Genomic DNA, 19,821 nt, shown 5'->3' with positions numbered 1-19,821 from the left:
TTTTCCTGTGCTGATGAGTGAATGTGTGGGAGACTATGTCTCAGATTTATGTCTTGTGATACTTTAGTAAATGCCTTTGCTAAGACCTAATGAGATTACTGGCTGACTGTTAACGAGAAACATATCAGTGGGGGCTCATATATCTCAATAACAAGAATAGCCATCAAAAAACAAAAACAACAAAAAAAGGAGAGCCATCCAGAGTCTCACTCCTAGAGTCCCCAGCGGCTGCCAGCCTGGGCGGCCTTGTCTCTGACTATAAGCATAAGTTGGGAAGAACTGGGAATTTAGGTTCCTACACATATATTACCTGATTTGACCTCCTCACAATTCTGAAAGTCAGTCAACAGTAGCACAGATTCAAAGCTGGAGAGGGCCTCGTCTAGCTCAATCCCTCATTTTTAAGATAAAGAAAGGGTAAGAGTTAAATAACGACCAAGACCAATTTCAAAGTCAAGAAATAAACTTTAAATCCATCTTTTTTCAGTTCTGATGGATGTGGCCATTTTCAACAATGAGATGAACCAAATCAGTTCCAATAGAGCAGTAATGAACTGAACCAGCTCCACCCAGTGAAAGAACTCTGGGAGATGACTATGAACCACTACATAGAATTCCCAATCCCTCTAATTTTGTCTGCCTGCATTTTGGATTTCCTTCACAGGTTAATTGTACACTGTTTCAAAATCCGAGTCTTTCTGTACAGCAAAACAACTGTTTGGACATGTATACATGTATTTAACTTATACTTTAACATATTTAACATGTTTTGGTCAATCTGACATCTGGAGGAAAGAGGGGGAAAGTTGGACAAAAGGTTTGGCAATTGTCAATGCTGTAAAATTACCCATGCATATATCTCATAAGTAAAAATCTATATAAAAAAATAAAAATAAATAAATCCATTTTTCTTTCCACTGCAAAATGCAGCCTCCCCATTCTAAAGATCATGAAAGACACGGATTTATTTGTGTCCGGGCACATAGCCACCGATAGCTGGGAGCGGATCTGATCACCAATAATCTCAATTCTCAAACCAGCGCTTTATCCATGACATGTCTCCCCTACCCAGGGGATGCTCCATGAGCCGCCCCCTTCATGATTTCATTTTATCTTGGTATCATCTCTCTCCTGCCTCAAGGACTCGAAAATAGCATCAATTCTAGAAAACTGCACCCCATGCTAGCAAAAAACTCTAGAAGATTTGGCTTGTTCTAAACACCACATGATTATATTGTTTCCACTTTTTAAAACATTTTATGCTACAAATTCTCTTAAAACTAACACAGCAGGAGAAAAGAAACTGTTTGGGGAAAAAAATACATAAACATGGCTCTTTTTTGGTTCTGTAAAAACAAGTTTTTAAAAAAGCCTTCTGCCAAATAGTATCCCCAAATAGACTATCATTGCTAATGTACACAAATACTTGCTCCTTGGCTATTCTGCTTAAACATGTGGGCTGTAACTTTAAAAATTTAAAAAAAAAAAATCTCAGTCAGAGCCAAGCTGGTTTTCACCATGTTGGGCTGAGTAGGGTGTTTGTTTTCTGGGGGCGGCCGGGGGCACTGATGGGGTTTCCTTCTCAGTAATTAAGTCAAAGAAATTTCTCACTGCACATTAAAGAGCACTCCAGGCCCAAATAAAATACATTTTATGAGATGATTAACAGGATTTTATCCTTCAAATGTATGAATATGCTTAAAATGGACATTTTTATTGCTCATCATAAAATATTATTAAGATCACTGCTTTTACGCTAAGGGGGGAAAAAGCTACCAGATCTAAATCTCAGGGGAGGGGAGCTCTGGCTCTCCCTCCTCTGAGTGGGATGTTACCAACCACAGGGGAGACACTTACTCACTGTGGGACCTGGATCATGGCACCCAATTAGAGCCTCAGTTTCCTCTCCTATAGAAGGAAAGACTTGGATGAGATGACCCCTCAGGTCGCTTCCAGCTCTGAAGATAATGGTTCTCAAACACTAGTGGCTAAGAGAGCCCAGGTTAGTGTGGTTTAAAGTATATCAGGAGGTGTGAGTTCAAATCCTGCCTCAGAAAGCTCTGAGCTTAGGTGACCCTGGGTAATGACTTCATCTCTCAGTCTCCATTTTCTCCTTGGGTGATACACTGATTCTCCAATCATTATAGAAAAATATGAATTAATATTAAATCTCTTTGGGACTACTGAGTGGGCAAAAACAAGCAAAAACTGTAAAAGAGGAATATGGCTGAACAAATTGTGGCATCCAAACGTTATGCAACATTATTATGCCATATGTAATTATCAACTTGAGGAAATTTCAGAAAAACATGCAAATCAATTTATATAAAGTGATGCAGAGAGAAAACCCAGAAGGGGAACAACATGTGACAATAATGGAACCCAAGATGGCATGAAAGGCATCGATAAGAGATTTCCTGCAATGACCTGGGAAAGGAGAGGTTCCTCCTCTTCACAGAGACAGGCAGGGCTATGGGGGTGGAGGGCTGCTTCCCTGCAGCTAAGGTAGATTTATTTGACTAGTTTTGCTTTCTATTTCCTTTGTTATAAGGAAAGGTCTGATGCCAGCAGATGGGGAAGTGAATGTGCACTAGAATCTAAAAGTATGACCAAAGCCTAAAAAAATAAAAATAAAAAACTTAAAGAAACTGGATCTTAAGTCTTCTGGTCTGAACCAAACTCAAAAAAAAAATTTATTAAGGTTTTTTTTTTATTTTCAAAACATATGCAGGGTAATTGTTCAACATTCACTCTTGCAAAACCTTGTTTTCCAATTTCCCTCCCTTACTCCCACCTCCTCCCCAGATAGTAAGTAAACCAATACATATTAAACATGGTAATAATATATGTTAAATCCAATAAATATATGCATATATAAATATGCATACATATTTTTACAATTATCTTGTAAATAAGAAAAATCAAATCAAAAAAAGGAAAAAAAATGAGAAAAAACACAAGCAAACAGCAAAAAAGGTGAAAATGCTATGTTGTGACCCATATTCAGTCCCCACAGACCTCCCTCTGGGTGCAGAGACCCACTGGAACCACAAGACTACTGGAACTGGTTTGAATCATCTCATTGTTGAAAAGAGCCATGTCCATCAGAATTGATCATCATATAGTATTGTTGTTGACGTATATAATGATCTCCTGGTTCTGTTCATTTCACTCAGCAATAGTTCCTGTATACCTCTCCAGGCCTCTCTGAAATCCTCCTGCTGGTCATTTCTTACTGAACAATAATATTCCATAATATTCATATACCATAATTTATTTAGCCATTCCTCAACTGATGGGCCTGCACTCAGTTTCCAGTTCCTTGCCATTACAAAAAGGGCCGCCACAAACATTTTTGCACCCTAACCCTTTCCCTCCTTTAAGATCTCTTTGGGATAGAAGCCCAATAGAAACACTGCTGGGTCAAAGGGTAATGTGCATAGTTCCAAATTCCTCTCCAGAATGATTAGATCCATTCAGAGTTCCACCAACAATGCATCAGTGTCCCAGTTTTCCCACATTCCCTCCAACATTCATCACTACCTTTTCCTGTCATCTTAGCCAATCTGACGTGTATAGTGGTACCTCAGAGTTGTCTTAATTTACATTTCTCTGATTTAGAGCACTTTTTCATATGACTAGAAATGGTTTAATTTCTTCATCTGAAAATTGTCTATTCATATCCTTTGACCATTTATCAATTGGAGAATGGCTTGAATTCTTACAAATGTGAGTCAATTCTCTACATGTTTTAGACATGAGGCCTTTAACAGAACATTTGAATGTAAAAATGCTTTCCCAATTTATTCTTCCCTTCTAATCTTGTCTGTATTAGTTTAGTTTGCACAAAACCTTTTTAACTTAATATAATCAGAATTATCTTTTTTTGTGTGTTCAACAATAAACTCCAGTTCTTCTTTGGACATAAATTCCTTCTTCCTCCACAGATCTGAGAGGTAAACTATCCTAGTTCTTCTAATTTGTTTATAATATCACTATATCTAGATCATGAACTCATTTCGACCTTATTTTGGTATACAGTGTTAGGTGTGGATCAATGTCTAGTTTCTGCCATACTAGTTTCCAATTTTCCCATTAGTTTTTTGTCAAATAGTGGGTTCTTTTCCCCAAAGCTGGGGTCTTTGGATTTGTCAAACCAAAGTTTAGTTACTATAGTCACTGACTCTTTTTTGGTCCTATGAACCTAATCTATTCCACTGATTGACCATTCTATTTCTTAGCCAATACCAAATGGTTTTGATGACTGCTGCTTTGTAATATAGTTTTACATGTGGCACAGCTAGGCTACCTTCACTTGCATTTTTTTCATTACTTCCCTTGAAATTCTTGATCTTTTGTTCTTCCAATTGAACTTTATTATTTTTTCTAGATCTGTCAAATAACTTCTTGGGAGTTTGATTGATATATCACTGAATAAGTAAATTAATCTAAATAGTATTGTCATTTTTAATATATTCACTCAGCCTACCCATGAGCATTTGATATTTTTCCAACTGATTAGATTTGACTTTTTTTTGAAAACTATTTTGTAATTGTGTTCCTAACTTTGCCTTGGCAAACTCTCAAATATTTTATATTACCGACAATTATTTTGAATGGAATTTCTCTTTGTAAATCTTGCTTTTGGACATTGTTGGTAATACATAAAAATGCTAATGATTTATGTGGGTTTATTTTGTGTCCTGAAACTTTGCTAAAGTTGTGAATTGTTTCTAATAGGCTTTTAGTTGATTCTCTAGGGTGCTCTAAGTATACTATCATATCATCTGCAAAGAGTGATAATTTGATTTTCTCATTACCTACTCTAATTCCTTTAATCTCTTTTTCTTCTCTTATTGCCAAAGCTAGCATTTCTAATATTGAATAGTAATGGTGATAGTGGGCAACCTTGTTTCACCCCTGATCTTACTGGGAATGGTTCTAGTTTGTCCCCATTACATATGTTTGCTGATGGTTTGAAATAGATGCTTCTGGTCATTTTAAGAAAAACTCAATTCATTCCTACACTCTCAAGTGTTTTTAATAGGAATGGGTGTTGGATTTTATAAAACACTTTTTCCACATCTATTGAGATAATCATGAGGCTTTTGTTATTTTTGGCTATTGATAGTCAGTTATGCTAATAGTTTTCCTAATATGTATTCCTGGTATGAATCCTACTTGAACATAGTGTATTATCCTGGGGATGACTTTCTGTAATCTGCTAATTTTATTTAAGATTTTTGCAAAAATATTCATTAAAGAAATTGGTCTATAATTTTCTTTCTCTATTTTCATCCTACCTGGTTTAAGTATCAGCACCATATCTGTGTCACAAAAGGAATTTGGTATGACTCTTTTCAAATAATTTGCATAGTATTGGAACTAATTGTTCTTTAAATGTTTGGTAGAATTCACATGTAAATTCATCTGGACCTGGAGATGTTTTCTTAGAGAGCTGATTAATAGCTTATAAAGTCTTGTTGGTGGCCGAGAGATTGAGTTGAGACAGCAGATCTCCTCCCAGAGAGTGATCGGCAGTCTCTGGAGACAACAGGACTTTACAATAGCTTGTTTTATTTCTTTTCCTAAGTCCTAAAATGGGACTATTTAAGTAATTAATTTCCTCTTCTATTAATCTGGGCAATCTATATTTTTATATTCTTCCACTTCACTTGAATTACCAAATTTGTTGACATATAATTGTGCAAAATAATTCATAATTGTTGCTCTAATTTCTCTTTCATTGGTGGAAAGTTCTCCCTTTTCATTTTTGAGAGTAACAATTTGTTCTTTCTTTTTCCTAATCAAATTAACTTAAAGATTTATCTATTTTGTTGGATTTTTTTTCATAAAACCAACTCTTAGTTTTATTTATTAATTCAATAGTTTTCTTACTTTCAATTTTATTAATGTCCCTTTTTATTTTCAGAATTTCAAATTTGGTATTTAATTGTTTTTTTTCTAGTTTTTAGTTGCAAGCCCAATTCATCAATCTTCTCTTTCTCTATTTTATGCACATAAGCATCTAGAGATGTAATATTTCCCCTAATAACGGCTAACAAATTTTGGTATGTTGTCTTATTGTTGTCATTCTCTTTGATGAAATTATTGTGTCTAAGCGCAGCTAGGTGGCGCAGTGGATAGAGCACCAGCCCTGAATTCAGGAGGATCCGAGTTCAAATTTGGTCTCAGACACTTAGTACTTCCTAGCTGTGTGATCCTGGGCAAGTCACTTAACCCCAGCCTCAGGGGGGAAAAAAAAAACAAGAAAAAAAATTATTTTGTCTATAATTTGTTGTCTCACCTACTCATTCTTTCTCTCATTCCAATTAATTTTGGTCTATTTCCCCTGGCTTTTTATTTCATGCAATTTTTATTGCATCATAATCTGAGAAAAATGCATTTACCATTTCTGTCTTTCTGCATTAGATTTTGAGGTTTTTAATGCTCTAATATATGGTCAATTTTTGTATAGGTTCCATGGGACTGCCAGGAAAAAAGTATATTCCTTTCTGTCTTCATTCAACTTTCTCCAAAGGTGTATCATCTTTTTCTAGGATTTTAGTTTACCTCCTTAACTTCTTTCTTATTTATTTTGTGTTTCAATTTATCTAGTTCCGAGAGAACAAGGTGAAGATCCTCCACTAGTATAGTTTTGCGGTCAAATTCTTCTTGCAGCTCTCTTAACTTCTCTAGCAATTTGGATGCTATAACACTTGGTGCATATATGCTTAGTATTGATATTACTTCATTATCTATGGTACCTTTAAGTAGGATGTAGTCAAACTCAAAATTAAAGTTTACACACAAAGTGATTTTCAAGTGATTTCCTTCCCTTTCAAAATAACCCAAGGAGCTACAAATAGAGGTTTTCAGAATCAATCCAAAAAAAAAAAAAAAATTATTAAGAAGCTAGTCTGCTAGGAAAATAAAAAGTCACAATCTGGTGGGAAAAATATGTGTCTTTAAAATACAGATGGAACAATCACCAAAATGGATCATTCTCTAAGACAGAAGAAAGTATAAACAAGTTCATAATGGTAGAAATATAAAATACTACGTGAATCATGAAATAGTAGGTAAAAATAATCATCTACAAGGAAAATCCAACAAAAGAGGTAAAGCCCATGGAGATCTAAGAGAACTGTTGTTGAATAATGCTTGAGTATAGGGCTAAATAACAAAAATAGGAAATTACATTCAAATTTTTAAAAAACAGGAAATTATATTCAAGACAACAGTATAAGAACAACAGAATAACATTCACAGAGATAGCTAAACTATTAGGAGTTATAATTCAAACAGTCATAACAGAAAATAGGAGGGCAAGCAAAATAACGCAATAGAGAGGAATCAAAGAATCTCTTTTGTTGTGTTTTTTTAAAATAAAACCCACTCTTAGTTTTGTTTATTAATTCAATAGTTTTTTTTTCTTTATTTTCAATTTTCCTGGAATCCTGGAAGAAATGGCAGGTGAATTACATTTCTCATTTTCTCATGAATAACTCCTTGGCTTTTTTCCCCAAATTCTGAGATGATTATGTAGCACCTTCTCTGGGAGTACTCCCTAAATTTGCAGATAAACCCCCAGTTTGGGGTCCCTGGAAGATCACTATAACTTTTCATGGTTCTAGGAGTAATACCCAACATCTGGGTTTCTAACCTCATACTCATGGGTCCCCACCAGTATACTTCTCATGAATAATCAGTCAATGATTCAAATAGCTCTTAACAAAGATCTTTCCTGAAATCTTTATGGTAAGAAGAATTATTAGGAAACATGCTTCTCTCCTCCCAAGATCCACAGGGAAGAGAGTCAGAGGACATTGGTGGTAAGACACATTGACCTCTGGTACTTTATAGCATGGTATGGTACAAAGGGTCACGCTTCTCAAGGCTGACTTCCTCCTCAGGTGACAGTCCTGATCTGAAGCCAGTTGTTCTCAGTTTACCAATCTGTCTCTGATTGGATATATCATCTCCTCCTAGTTCTGATTGGAGACGACAGAGAAAGACAGAAATAGAGAAAAAGATTGGAGCCCTTGACTCTTGGATTCGAGAGTTCGACACTGCCAAATGGCTTCATCATCTGACTGGCAGATTCCACTCTGGTTGGCTCTTTTTATCTATGTGGTCTCAACTAGACAAACACTATGCCCAGGGCCAGGTATACCATAAGAACTTAACAAATGTTTGTTCATTCATTCATTTAAATGATTTGCCCAGGATCAGACATATAGGAGGCACAAGAGATGAGATTAAAATGTAGAACCTCAGTCCAATGCACTTCTAATCCAACTTCACACCATGCTGAAATAATTCATATTAGTATAACATTCTGCCCTTTCAAAGGATCAAATGAGATTAATATGTTAAGTTCTTTGCAAAATCTAGAAAGAACCATGCATATTGGTCACAAGGATTTGGTTTTTCTCTTTCAAAATAAGAAAGGAAAGGAGTAGGGCTTTTGATTTAATTTTTTGTTGTTGTTAAAGAGCTAGATAGCTTATGGATAGTTATGGAGGCAAGACAGCACAGCAGGCAGAGCACTTTGAATCAAGAATACTTGAATTCAAATCCTACCTCAATTAACCATTTACGCTATGTGATCCAGGGCAGGTCGGTTTGTCTTTTTGTTTTAGTTTCCTCATCTGTAAAATGAGAGAGAAAGAGAAAGAGGGAGAGACAGAGAGTGAGAGAGACAGAGACAGCAAAAGAGAGAAACAGAGAGAGAGATACAAAGAGAGAGGAAGGGTGACAGAGAGAGAGGGAGAAAGAGAGGGAGGGAGAGAAAGAATGCATTTCACACATCCTTAGGTTTCCATTGGGGGGGGGGTGCAGTGGAAAGCACACTGAACATGGCACTCCAAAGGCCCAGCTGTGCACTTCTACCAGCTACCTTTCTGAAGCTATTTCTTCTTGTTTAAAAAGGGGATAAACAGTGCTCAAACTGCTCACTTCCCAAGGTGGAAGGAGAGAAGCTCTTGGTAAATCGGGATGTGAGGGAGTTGTGGCAGTTCCTGCTAACCCCCTGCAAGGTGCTCCCCATAATTTCTAGGTGACTGACCCACAATCCTCCAGCAGAGCTGAGACTCAAGCCCAGGACTTCGGCTCCAAGTTCAGGGCTCTTTACACCAGCTATGGGGCCGGCCGGGCTCTTCCCTGGACACTCAGGACATGAATATGAATGGGACTGAGCAGGGAAAGGGTCTTGCATCTTAGTCTGGCCCTCAGACCAGTTTTCTGAGCCAGGCTGCTTGCTACCATGATATGCCACTAACTCTTTAAATGCACAATTTTGATCCCAGAGAGCACGGCAAGCTCAAAGTGTTTAAGAGGGAATGGAAGAGAGTGTGAAACAAAGCTTTCTACATTTTTCTTTTTTTTTTCTTTTTAATTTTTACCACTGGATAACACCATGAGGTAGTTTCTTTAAAGGTCCACATGTTATTCTTCATTTATGGCAATCACTGTCAATACAAAATGAGCAACAAACCACTGTCAAGAGAAGAAACTAGCATTTGTTAAGTACCTACTGTGTGCTGGGCACTGAGCTAAACACTTTATAAATATCTCCTCTAATCTTTACTATAACCCTATGAGATAGATGCTAGTATGAGTCCCATTTTACAGTTGAGGAAACTGAGGCATTCAGTAAGCAAACCTGCTCAGGATCACACAACCAATAAATGTCTGAGGCGGGAGTTAAAGTCAAGCACTCCTGACTCCAGGCCCAGTGTTCCAGTCTGCCAGTCTGCCAGTCTGCACCAGCAGCTGGCTCTTCCCTTATTAGCCTCTGGTTACCTTTGACTTGCCTTTCTCTTCCTTATGGGAGGGGCCACCTTTCTCAATCACATCATAATTCTTGCTTTATCATTCTCCTCACCAGTATCCAACTATGAGTGACAGGAGAGTGACTTTTGGGGTCCCTGGGGATACCATCCAGGTCTCAGTTGGAAGAAGGCGTTGATCCAGGACTGGGAAAGCTGTCACCTTCTACATCACCTTTGCTCCAACACCCAAAAATCCATTGGCTTTTTAGGGGTTTTTGCTTTGTTTTCCGGCATCCACAGTTTCATCAGTCTGGGACGATCTCAAGAGGAACTCCCTCCAGCAAAGTGGACCAACAAGTCCTCCTCATCTCAGAGCTGCCCAGAGCACTGAGCATTTACAACTCTGGCCTCTGCTCAGTGGCCAGAGTGTGTGGGAGAACAGCCCTGAGGCTCCCTCTCTTATCTACAGGGCCAAGCGGCTGCCCCAGCCATTGGTTTTTAAGATCTACAAATGCAACAACAGGAAGTATTCATCTAAATATGAAACCTGCAAGATGTTAACAACATGCAACATCTTAAACCGTAAGTGCAAATAAATAAAATAAATAATAAAATGAAGTACAAAATGCAAATGAATAAAACCTGCAAGATGTTAACAACATGCAACAGCTTAAAATGTAAATGCAAATAAATAATAAAAAATGCAAATGAATAAAACCGGCAAGATGTTAACAACATGCAACGGCTTAGACGGTAAATGCAAAGACATTTTATCAGCATGCTAGCCATCTTCACAGCCCACCATCTCACCCACTTGTTCCCCTTCTGTTGGCATCCAACACGGTTCTCCTGCCCTGGAGCTGGTTCTGACCGGTGAGAGTTCACCATGACCTCCCCCACCATAGCAGGTTACGCTCTAAGGACAGTAAGCAATTTGATACTACTTTCCTATAAAAGAGTCGTCTACTAATTGTCCTATGAATCGATCTACGATCCCTATAAAGTCTCCAACCAAAATGTTCCTCCTTGTCTACCATTCCCCTACCACTCCTCCTTTTAGACTGTAAGCTCCCTGAAGCCAAGACCTAGCTTAATTTCTTGTACCTGTATCTCCAGCCCTTAGCTCAGGATCACAGAACACTTACTAAATGTGTAGTTGTTTTTATCCATTCACTGATCTAAGAAAAACATCATTTCGGTTACGCGTAGTATTTAGTTAACATTTAGGAGTTTTGCTCAGAAGATCACCCCGTAGTATTTTTCTTTCTGGCATCCGGTGAAGATGTCTATGTTGTCTGCAGACTGAACACCAGAATTGTGGGTGATAGGGGGACAGAAGGGGAAAGATACAATGAGTCTTCAGCTGTAAAATTCTGCCAAGAGATGCACAGGGAAATCTAACAACACACTTTACAGCTCGCCTCCAGGTAGCGTTCTGCAAACACTTTACAGTCATCGAGCACCTCTCACCTAAACTCCCATTGCTACAAACAGGAGGCATGGAGTTGCTGCGAAGGTCCATCGGAGCCTCCGCCCCACAAGGGCCGCCTTGCATTTGGATCAAGAAATACCTGACAAGCCTCACGCAGTCAATGCCGAGGTCTATAAATAGGCTTTGCAGCTGTCATCCCAACATGCTGATAAATATTCTGTGACTAAAGGAATTGAACAAAGTCAGGACAAGAACTGAATGAGATTTCATAGGACCTGACTGAGCCCTCCCCATCCCCATCCCCAGTGAACCCTTAAGATGAAGGGTTTTTTTTTTTTTTTAATTCATTTTTCCAAATTATCCCTCCCTCCCTCCACTCCCTCCCCCCGATGGCAGGTAATCCCATACATTTTACATGTGTTACAGTATAACCTAGATACAATATATGTGTGTAAATACCATTTTCTTGTTACACATTAATTATTAGCTTCCGAAGGTATAAGTAACCTGGGCAGACAGACAGTAGTGCTAACAATTTACATTCACTTCCCACTGTTCCTTCTCTGGGTGTAGCTGTTTCTGTCCATCATTGATCAATTGGAATTGGATTAGCTCTTCTCTATGTTGAAGATATCCACTTCCATCAGAATACATCCTCATACAGTATCATTGTTGAAGTGTATAGTGATCTTCTGGTTCTGCTCGTTTCACTCAGCATCAGTTGATTTAAGTCTCTCCAGGCCTCTCTGTATTCCTCCTGCTGGTCATTTCTTATAGTACAATAATATTCCATAACATTCATATACCACAATTTACCCAACCATTCTCCAATTGATGGACATCCATTCATCTTCCAGTTTCTAGCTACAACAAAAAGAGCTGCCACAAACATTTTGGCACATACAGGTCCCTTTCCACTCTTTAGTATTTCTTTGGGATATAATCCCAATAACAGCAATGCTGGGTCAAAGGGTATGCACAGTTTGATAACTTTTTGGGCATAATTCCAGATTGCTCTCCAGAATGGCTGGATTCTTTCACAACTCCACCAGCAATGCATCAGTGTCCCAGTTTCCCCACATCCCCTCCAACATTCATCATTATTTGTTCCTGTCATTTTAGCCAATCTGACAGGTGTGTAGTGGTATCTCAGAGTTGTTTTAATTTGCATTTTTCTGATCAGTAGTGATTTGGAACACTCATATGAATGGAAATAGTTGGATGAAGGGTTTTTTGATGGAATTTGGTGTGGAAGGAGGAGGAGAAAGACCCATAATTTATTTATTTGCCTATTTATTTATTTATTCATTCATTCACTTATTTATTTATTTAATCATTCATTCATTCATTCGTTTATTTATTTATTTGTTTGTTTGTTTGTTTGTTTTCCCCTGAGGCTGGGGTTAAGTGACTTGCCCAGGGTCACACAGCTAGGAAGTGTCTGAGACCAGATTTGAACTTGGGTCCTCCTGAATTCAGGCCTGGTGCTCTATCCAATGCACCTCCTAGCTGCCCCAGACCCACAATTTATTATAATGAAACTTTTGCCTCTATGCATATTAAAGAGCAAATTATAAAGTGAATGAAAGACCACACGCTTACCTTTTAGCCTCCATGATCTTCAGTCTCTTCTCAAAGGGCCAATATTTAAGCTTAAATTGGACTAGACCCTCTGTCTTAACTTCTGTGACGAGTCCATCTTTCAAATGTAAGGAACCAAGTCAACCAAGCCAAGCATTCAGGAAGGCAAAAAGTAAAAAACTTAAACCTGTCTTTAGATATGTTTTTATTTTTTTTTTTATTGAAGGTATTAAAAATAGAATAAAATATTTTTAAGATTCAGGAACAAAAGTTTCAATATCTATTAAAGGATTTTTAATAATGCTAGGAGTCCACATGATTTAAACTAGTAGAGTCTTTTTTTTTTCATTTTATACTGATTTCTTTTTAAATTGTGATATATGAAAACAATATTGCTATATTCTTCATACAGGCTCTCACATAAAATTTATATCAACTGCCAGTTCTTTTGTCAACCATAAATGTTAATGGAATTGTCTCTTTTTTCTGAATTGGAAGAGTGTCCAATTTATGCTTTTTAACTAACGCTCCAATGACATTTTGGTCTTCTTCCTCTGTCACTTCCATAAGATGCTTCACCCTAAGCCTGAAAAGCATGCGAGGATCTGGTCCAGAAAGCGGTGGGCAGTTACAACTCTCTCTGATTTTAATGGCCTAGGAGGAAAGAGAGGAAAACAATGACATATTTTATTTGGGCCTCTGTTTCAATAACCAATTCCTAATATACTCTACACAAGAGTCTCACAGACTTCCATATTCCTCTATACCTTTTGTAATAAAGACACAAAGGAAACAAAAAGTGTCACGCATAAAACACCATATGTAATTATCTTCTCATAATCTTCCAGTTCACCTCAATAATACAATTTGAAATAAATCAGTAGCTGCAAATAAGGCAGAAAATGATCTTTTAGAATAAATAAGCTCTCCATGAACACTCTCAAATTTCTAGCCAGGCTGCAGATATTTGCTAAAGAAATGACACTGTAACCTTTGTATTCAAATAAAAATCATATAATAAAAACCAGATCCTAGGGGTCTTTTTAATCTTTTCTATTAAACACATGAACAAAGTTATGTTATTAAACTATTCCTTAGGTATACTCTATTAATTCAGCTGTTTTTTTTTTTCTTTCTTCTTTTTTGGGCCTAATCCTAAGTATGAATCTGACGCAATCTGAGTATGAAGACTTCCTCCACCATTGTTACCAGCAGTTCTGCATGTGTCACCAAAAGCTCTGTGGGGTTAAGTAATCTAGTAGTAGTAGCAGTAACAGCAGCAGTTATATAATGCTTATTTGGTGCCTGCCCTGTGCTAAGTGATTTACCAATAGTTTCATTTGATCCTTCAGGGAGGTACATTACACAGTTGAGGAAACTGAGGCAGACAGAAATGAAGTGAGTTGCCCGGTCACCCCGTCAGTCTGCTACAGTAGGAATATGAACCCGTATCCTGATGTCATGTTGCCTTCCACTATGAAAACTGGAGATAACATTACTTAAGCTCCAAATGGAGCAAAGACAACAGGTCCCAATTGCCAGGATGTTATTCCTCTGCTGCCCTTTTCCTCGCTTGTGCAGGGACAGGCTGATTTTCCAGGGGTGTGTGGGAGGGGAGGAAGGGAACTCCTGCCAGTTCTGACTCACCTGGGTTGCATATGGGTCAGTCCCATAACTCCAGCATTCACAAGGCCAGCGCTCCTTTCACTCTCATACTTGGAATATTAACCCGTTGGTTTTCAAACATGGCCTAATGTACGCCTCACTACTCCAAAAAGACACTGGGTTTGACCCAAAACAAATTTTAAAAGCAAAAACACCTCATCTATTTTGAAAAGGTTTATAAATAGTGTAGATTTCAGAAGGAAAGCTTTTTAGACCACAAAGCTAAGTTAGCGTTGGCTACACTTGGCCACAATCACTTTCATAAATCTCCACTTGGGAGTGATAATTTTCGCTCCCTCCCTCCATCACTCCCTTCTGGCCCTCAGGAAAACCTGAGCACTCTCACAACTTGCTCTAAAAAGGCTCTCCATCGGGTTTCCCACTTTCACAAATGCAGGTAGGCATTTGTCCATCTCGATGGTTGTTCTGTGAATCCGCGTGGAAGGCGGGACCCCTTCCGTCCAGCATCACGCTTCTGGCTTGGCCTTCCCTCAATGCCCACGCTGCTATTGCTAATTACAGATCAAGAATTTCCTCCCTTTCTAGAGCCCAGTGAAAGCTACTGAAGAACTGCATTAATGTCAAGTGCCATTATTCCAGGCAAGTTAAAATCCCCAAATCCTTTCTATTAAAAAAAAAAAAAAAAAAAAAAACAGCAATGTAATCCTCTTAAACTCATTTAGCACTTTGAAATCTCCAGTCTTGTCTGGTTAATGCCAGCCTGCCAATAAGGGAGTTTTCTAATCGCTGGGGGTTGACAGGGCGGCCTCCTTGCCCGTCTTACCCTCTGCATCCTCACCTACTCGGCATTTTTAGTACTTCAAAGACTGTGTTGGGTGAATGGCCGCCCTGAGTCACGTGAAGGTGAGACCCTGCAGCAGTAGTGAGGGAAGGACTCGGATGAAGTCGGAACTTTCTCCGGCCTTTCCAATTGGACCGGAACCTGCCCGGACTCCAGAAATCCCGGTCGGTTCCCAGATACCACAAGGTATTGGACAGGGGAAGGCTCCCAGGGCCCACTGAGAATCACTAAGATGTCCTAGGGAGGGAGGAGAGGAGCTCTGGGAAGATCAGGCTGATGCCTGAATGGAGGATGGATTGGGGGGAGCCTCAGGGCAGGCAGACCGCTCCTAGCCATTGCAATGATAACGGGATGATGAAGGGATCCAGTCGCGGGAGGGAAGAGGAATGAGTCACGGAAACAAGTTAGGGGACGACGGCGAGGGTGCAAAGGTACAGTGGCGGCTCTGGAATTCCCAGTTACCACATCCACGAGGGCAGACACTCCCCGGCGTCAAGTGCTGTAGCCCAAACTCCCCACGAGCACGATGTGCCGGCATGCTCTGGGACCCCGGGCATTGCCCTTTGGCCATCCCCTGAGGGAAGCGCAATGCCCCCTGCACACTTGAGGTCACAGCCGATGGAGGCACCCACGTGTCCCTGCAAACACTAAGAGTGACCCTACTGGCGTCAGTGAGGAGGGAACCATTTGCCCTGGGCAGAGCGCCAAGGCCCAAGGGAGGAAGTGCAGAGTTCAAATGTAGACCCAGACACCCGTTAGCTGGGTGACCCTGAGCAAGTCACGACTCCCGTTTGCCCTAATTTCCTTATCTGCAAATTGGAAACGATACTAGCACTTGGCTCCCAGGGTTGTGAAGCACTTAGCTCGCCACCGGCATATGGAAGCCTCTCCGCTTCCTTCTCCCTCCACCATTCCACAGTAAGGGCTCTGCGCACTCCTTCCGAAGCTACAGCGCAGGAACCCGTCTACCCCAAGCTCCCGGCTCCATCCCGTCTCCTTTTTCCAGCAGTTTCCTCTCCCATCACCCTGTCTCCTTAGTCTTTAATCTCTCCCTCTCCCCAGGCCCGTGCTTTCTCAGGCTTAGAAAACCTCCCTGAATCCACCCCTGTTACTAGACACCTCCCACAGCTCTTCTCCCTTTTGTCACTCAGCTCCCTGACCAGGCTCTCCGTAGCTGCGATTATTAAATAGCAAACATTTCAGTGTAAAAGATTTCCTTGGAGCAGCTAGATGATGAGTGGCTAGAGCACTGGCCCCGGGTCAGGAGGACCTGAATTTAAATCCATCCTCAGACACCTGATGCTTCCTGTGTGATCCTAGGCAAGTCATCTAACCCTGATTGCCTCCAGAAGGAAGAAAGGAAGAGATTTTAGTCCAAGTCACTTAAGCTGAACAAAAACAGCACTGAAAGATCGCCCAATGATATTTTCAATCAATATTTTCAACATCACAAGCGTTTAAGAAAGTGTCTACTTGGCTAATGGTACACTATTTCAACGTCTGATTCTTTTTGTGCAGCAAAACAACTGTTTGGACATGTATACATATATTGTATTTAATAACATATTTAACATGTATGGGTCAACCTGCCATCTGGAGGGGGGGAAGGAGGGGAAAAATTAGAACAAAAGGTTTGGTAATTGTCAGTGCTGCAAAATTATCCATGCATATATCTGATAAATAAAAATTATTAAAATAAAAAGTTAAAAAAAAAAAAAAGTTAAGTGTCTGCTTGTGAGCATCGATGTTGTAAGCACTATGGGAAGCGAGCTAAACTTTCTTGGAAAAAAATAAACTGTAACAAGGAAAAATGCAAGAAAGCAGAAGTTACCTGGATACTATGGAGGATTCATGATAGATTTAAAGGTTTCTCCTAGAAACAGAAACTAAGATATTTCAGGGGTGAAAAAAAATCATCTTAGTTCTTAAGTGTGTTTCTTTAAAAACACATGTGTGTATACACACACACACACACACACACACATATCATTCCCTTGGACCCCTTTTCTCCCCCAAGGCAATTTTTGCTACTAGCTTATTCATTTCCACCTCAAGCAGGTCCCCATCACCCATCCCATAACGTTGTTCTAAGGAGCATTTAGACAATGCTGCTGTCAGGCTCAGTGCCTTTAAGTCGATTCCAAGGCCAATTCAATTACAGCGGCTGCTATGATATTTACCTTTACCCCAACACTCTACATGTCCAACAAAATGAAATTCTGTAAGGTGAACACTGTATGTTTGTGTATATTGGCAATACCCACATTTTACTTAAATGTTTAACACTCTCGTATTTGCCACTCGTGAGATGTGTAATATTCATGATTTATGAATTCGCTTTGTCCAATTACAAATGCATAAGAATGATTTACACTGGAGTTCAAAGCCCTTGCCTTCTGAAAGCATATAGGCCTCAGAATGAAACGAGATTAAAATGAATCTATTTAATACTTACAGAAAGTGTTTTGCTATATAAAGATTGAGCACATTACATTTAGACTTGGAGATCAAAATTTTATACAAATAAAGATGTCACCGAGATTTCCTAAAATATGAAGAGATATTGTTTCCAATAATCCAACAACTAATAAATTATAATGAAATGGTTTTCTGTATTATTCTAATATTCATTTTTTTCCGATCTGAAATTCCACATTCTGAAGGCTTCCAGTTTGAAAGAAGGAATTGTGCATTTCTGCCCTGGGTTACTATACAAGTTTCCTTATTTATTTCGCAACTCCCCACATTTCATGTTAAAACAACTCTCACAGGGAAAAGCCAAATAATATATCTCTTTCAAGGACGAATTATAGTCTACATTAAATTTAAAGTCTGAACAGTGTCACTATGAAGCATAATTTTAAAACTGTCATACTCTCAAACATCAACAGGTTGATACAGCATCTGTTCCCCAATTCTGCACCCAAGTTGTTATGGTAACCAGAATGCATATGCTATGTATGTCTCCTAAATTTAACAGATTATTCCAAGTAAATAAAATTAACATGATCATTGGCTAATTATCTTCAAATAATATTCTCAGTACAAACCTATATTTACCTTTTTAAATAGCTAATGGATCACTGCATTATGTTTAATACTAGATGGTTAAGACTTCTTTCATGGAAGTATTTGGCCAAAAAATAACAAACTCAAACTCTCCCTTAATTTATATGTAACTGTTTTCTAGATTTACTAAAAAATAAATTAACATTCTCATAATAATGTATAAACAATATGTGCCCAAAATGAATACGTACTGGGACTTCTGGGTATCCAGGACCAAACTGTTTTGAAGAGTAAATCATCCTGGCACAGGTTTGGAGAGGAAGAATTGGGCTAAAGAACAAGTTCTGTATTCAATATGTCCTATTTAAGGTGAAAGCAGGCTCTCCAAGCACTCAGGGATGTACTATCAGTACTTGGGAAACTGTCCTACGACACCTCACAATGTCAGCCCCGGATACATTTGCATCATCTTCACAGGGTTGGACCAAAGCATGGACAAAGTCATCCATGAATCTCTTGAAAAATGAAAATCTCTAAAGAGAAAAGCAGAGGGGCTGCTGAAGAGAATGGGGAGAGAAGGCTCACAGGAAACAAGGGAACGGTCAGAAAGTGAGAAGAAAAGCCTGTAGACTCAGCAAAGTTGGGCAGCAGGGAAGGCAAAGGCAAAAGAAGGTGTCACTGGCTCCAAAGTCATACGGATCTGTTTACTTGTCCCTTCTTCACCAATAAAATCCCTACTTGTTTTAAAGTGCCCCCTAAGATCCACCTCCTCCAGGGTTTGCTTTGAGCTTTTATTTAGCATCCGCTCCCCTAAACAATTTTATTTTATGCTTATCTAATGGCTCATCAGGTAAGTTGGGGATCTGTGCTCTGTCACTACATAAGCCTCCATCCGATGGTGACTTGAGAGCAAGAACCGTGTCTTCTTTTTGGGGAAGGATTTTTTTTAGGGAAGGAGCATCATCTCTTACATGATGCTTAGCAGATGCAAAGCATCACTGTTCTGTATTTTTTATTCTTGAGCACTACGTTCAGTTCAAGAATGCTTAAGTATTCTTAAGCATTCATATTTAAACTCCATGATGGCATACCCAAAAATTAAGATTTTCAATGCCATACTTTTATAAATCATCAGATGAGACTCCTTTCTTATTATAAAAATTAGTCTTCTGTTTACAGGGAATTCCAATCTTTGAGTTATAAGTACGTACTGTAATTAACAGCATACTCTTATACTAAATATCAGTTTCACTTCAACCACAAAATTATTCCCAATGCTATAATAGAGTTTTATCACATTCAAAATGAATTCAATCACTTGGGGAAAAAATAGAAAAAGATTACATCAAGCTTCAAAATTATGTTTCTATACTGTGTTCGTTTGTTTTAAAAGGAATTTGTCTCCAATTCTTTTTTTCATTATCAATCCCCAACATATACAGTTGATGCAATCATTTTTCTTTGTACTCTCTAATCAAATCATTCTTATTTTAAAGGCTTCTTCTCTTTGAAAGTGGCAATGAAGCCCATTTTCAAAGTCTCCAGTGATCATCTGT

At 38.8% G+C, this 19,821-nt stretch overlaps 2 protein-coding genes across 4 annotated transcripts in view; both read right to left on the bottom strand.

Annotated features, from left to right (window-relative positions):
* The window catches only part of MYSM1 (Myb like, SWIRM and MPN domains 1), a 246,171-nt gene that overhangs the window by 46,307 nt on the left and 180,043 nt on the right, over nucleotides 1-19,821 (bottom strand). The window lies entirely within an intron of this gene.
* Nucleotides 12,982-19,821, bottom strand: part of OMA1 (OMA1 zinc metallopeptidase) — a 66,864-nt gene continuing 60,024 nt past the window's right edge. For all 3 annotated transcript variants that reach the window (XM_074265810.1, XM_074265812.1, XM_074265811.1), the window contains exon 10: nucleotides 12,982-13,443. In XM_074265810.1, coding sequence (XP_074121911.1) covers nucleotides 13,222-13,443 — 222 coding nt within the window. In that variant the 3' untranslated portion in view covers nucleotides 12,982-13,221. The remainder of the gene's footprint in view (nucleotides 13,444-19,821) is intronic.

This window comes from Sminthopsis crassicaudata, chromosome 4 (genome assembly GCF_048593235.1).
Source record: "Sminthopsis crassicaudata isolate SCR6 chromosome 4, ASM4859323v1, whole genome shotgun sequence".
Classification (NCBI taxonomy): domain Eukaryota; kingdom Metazoa; phylum Chordata; class Mammalia; order Dasyuromorphia; family Dasyuridae; genus Sminthopsis; species Sminthopsis crassicaudata.
Note: the sequence above shows the minus strand (reverse complement) of the source record. Positions and strands in the feature narration are given on the sequence as shown.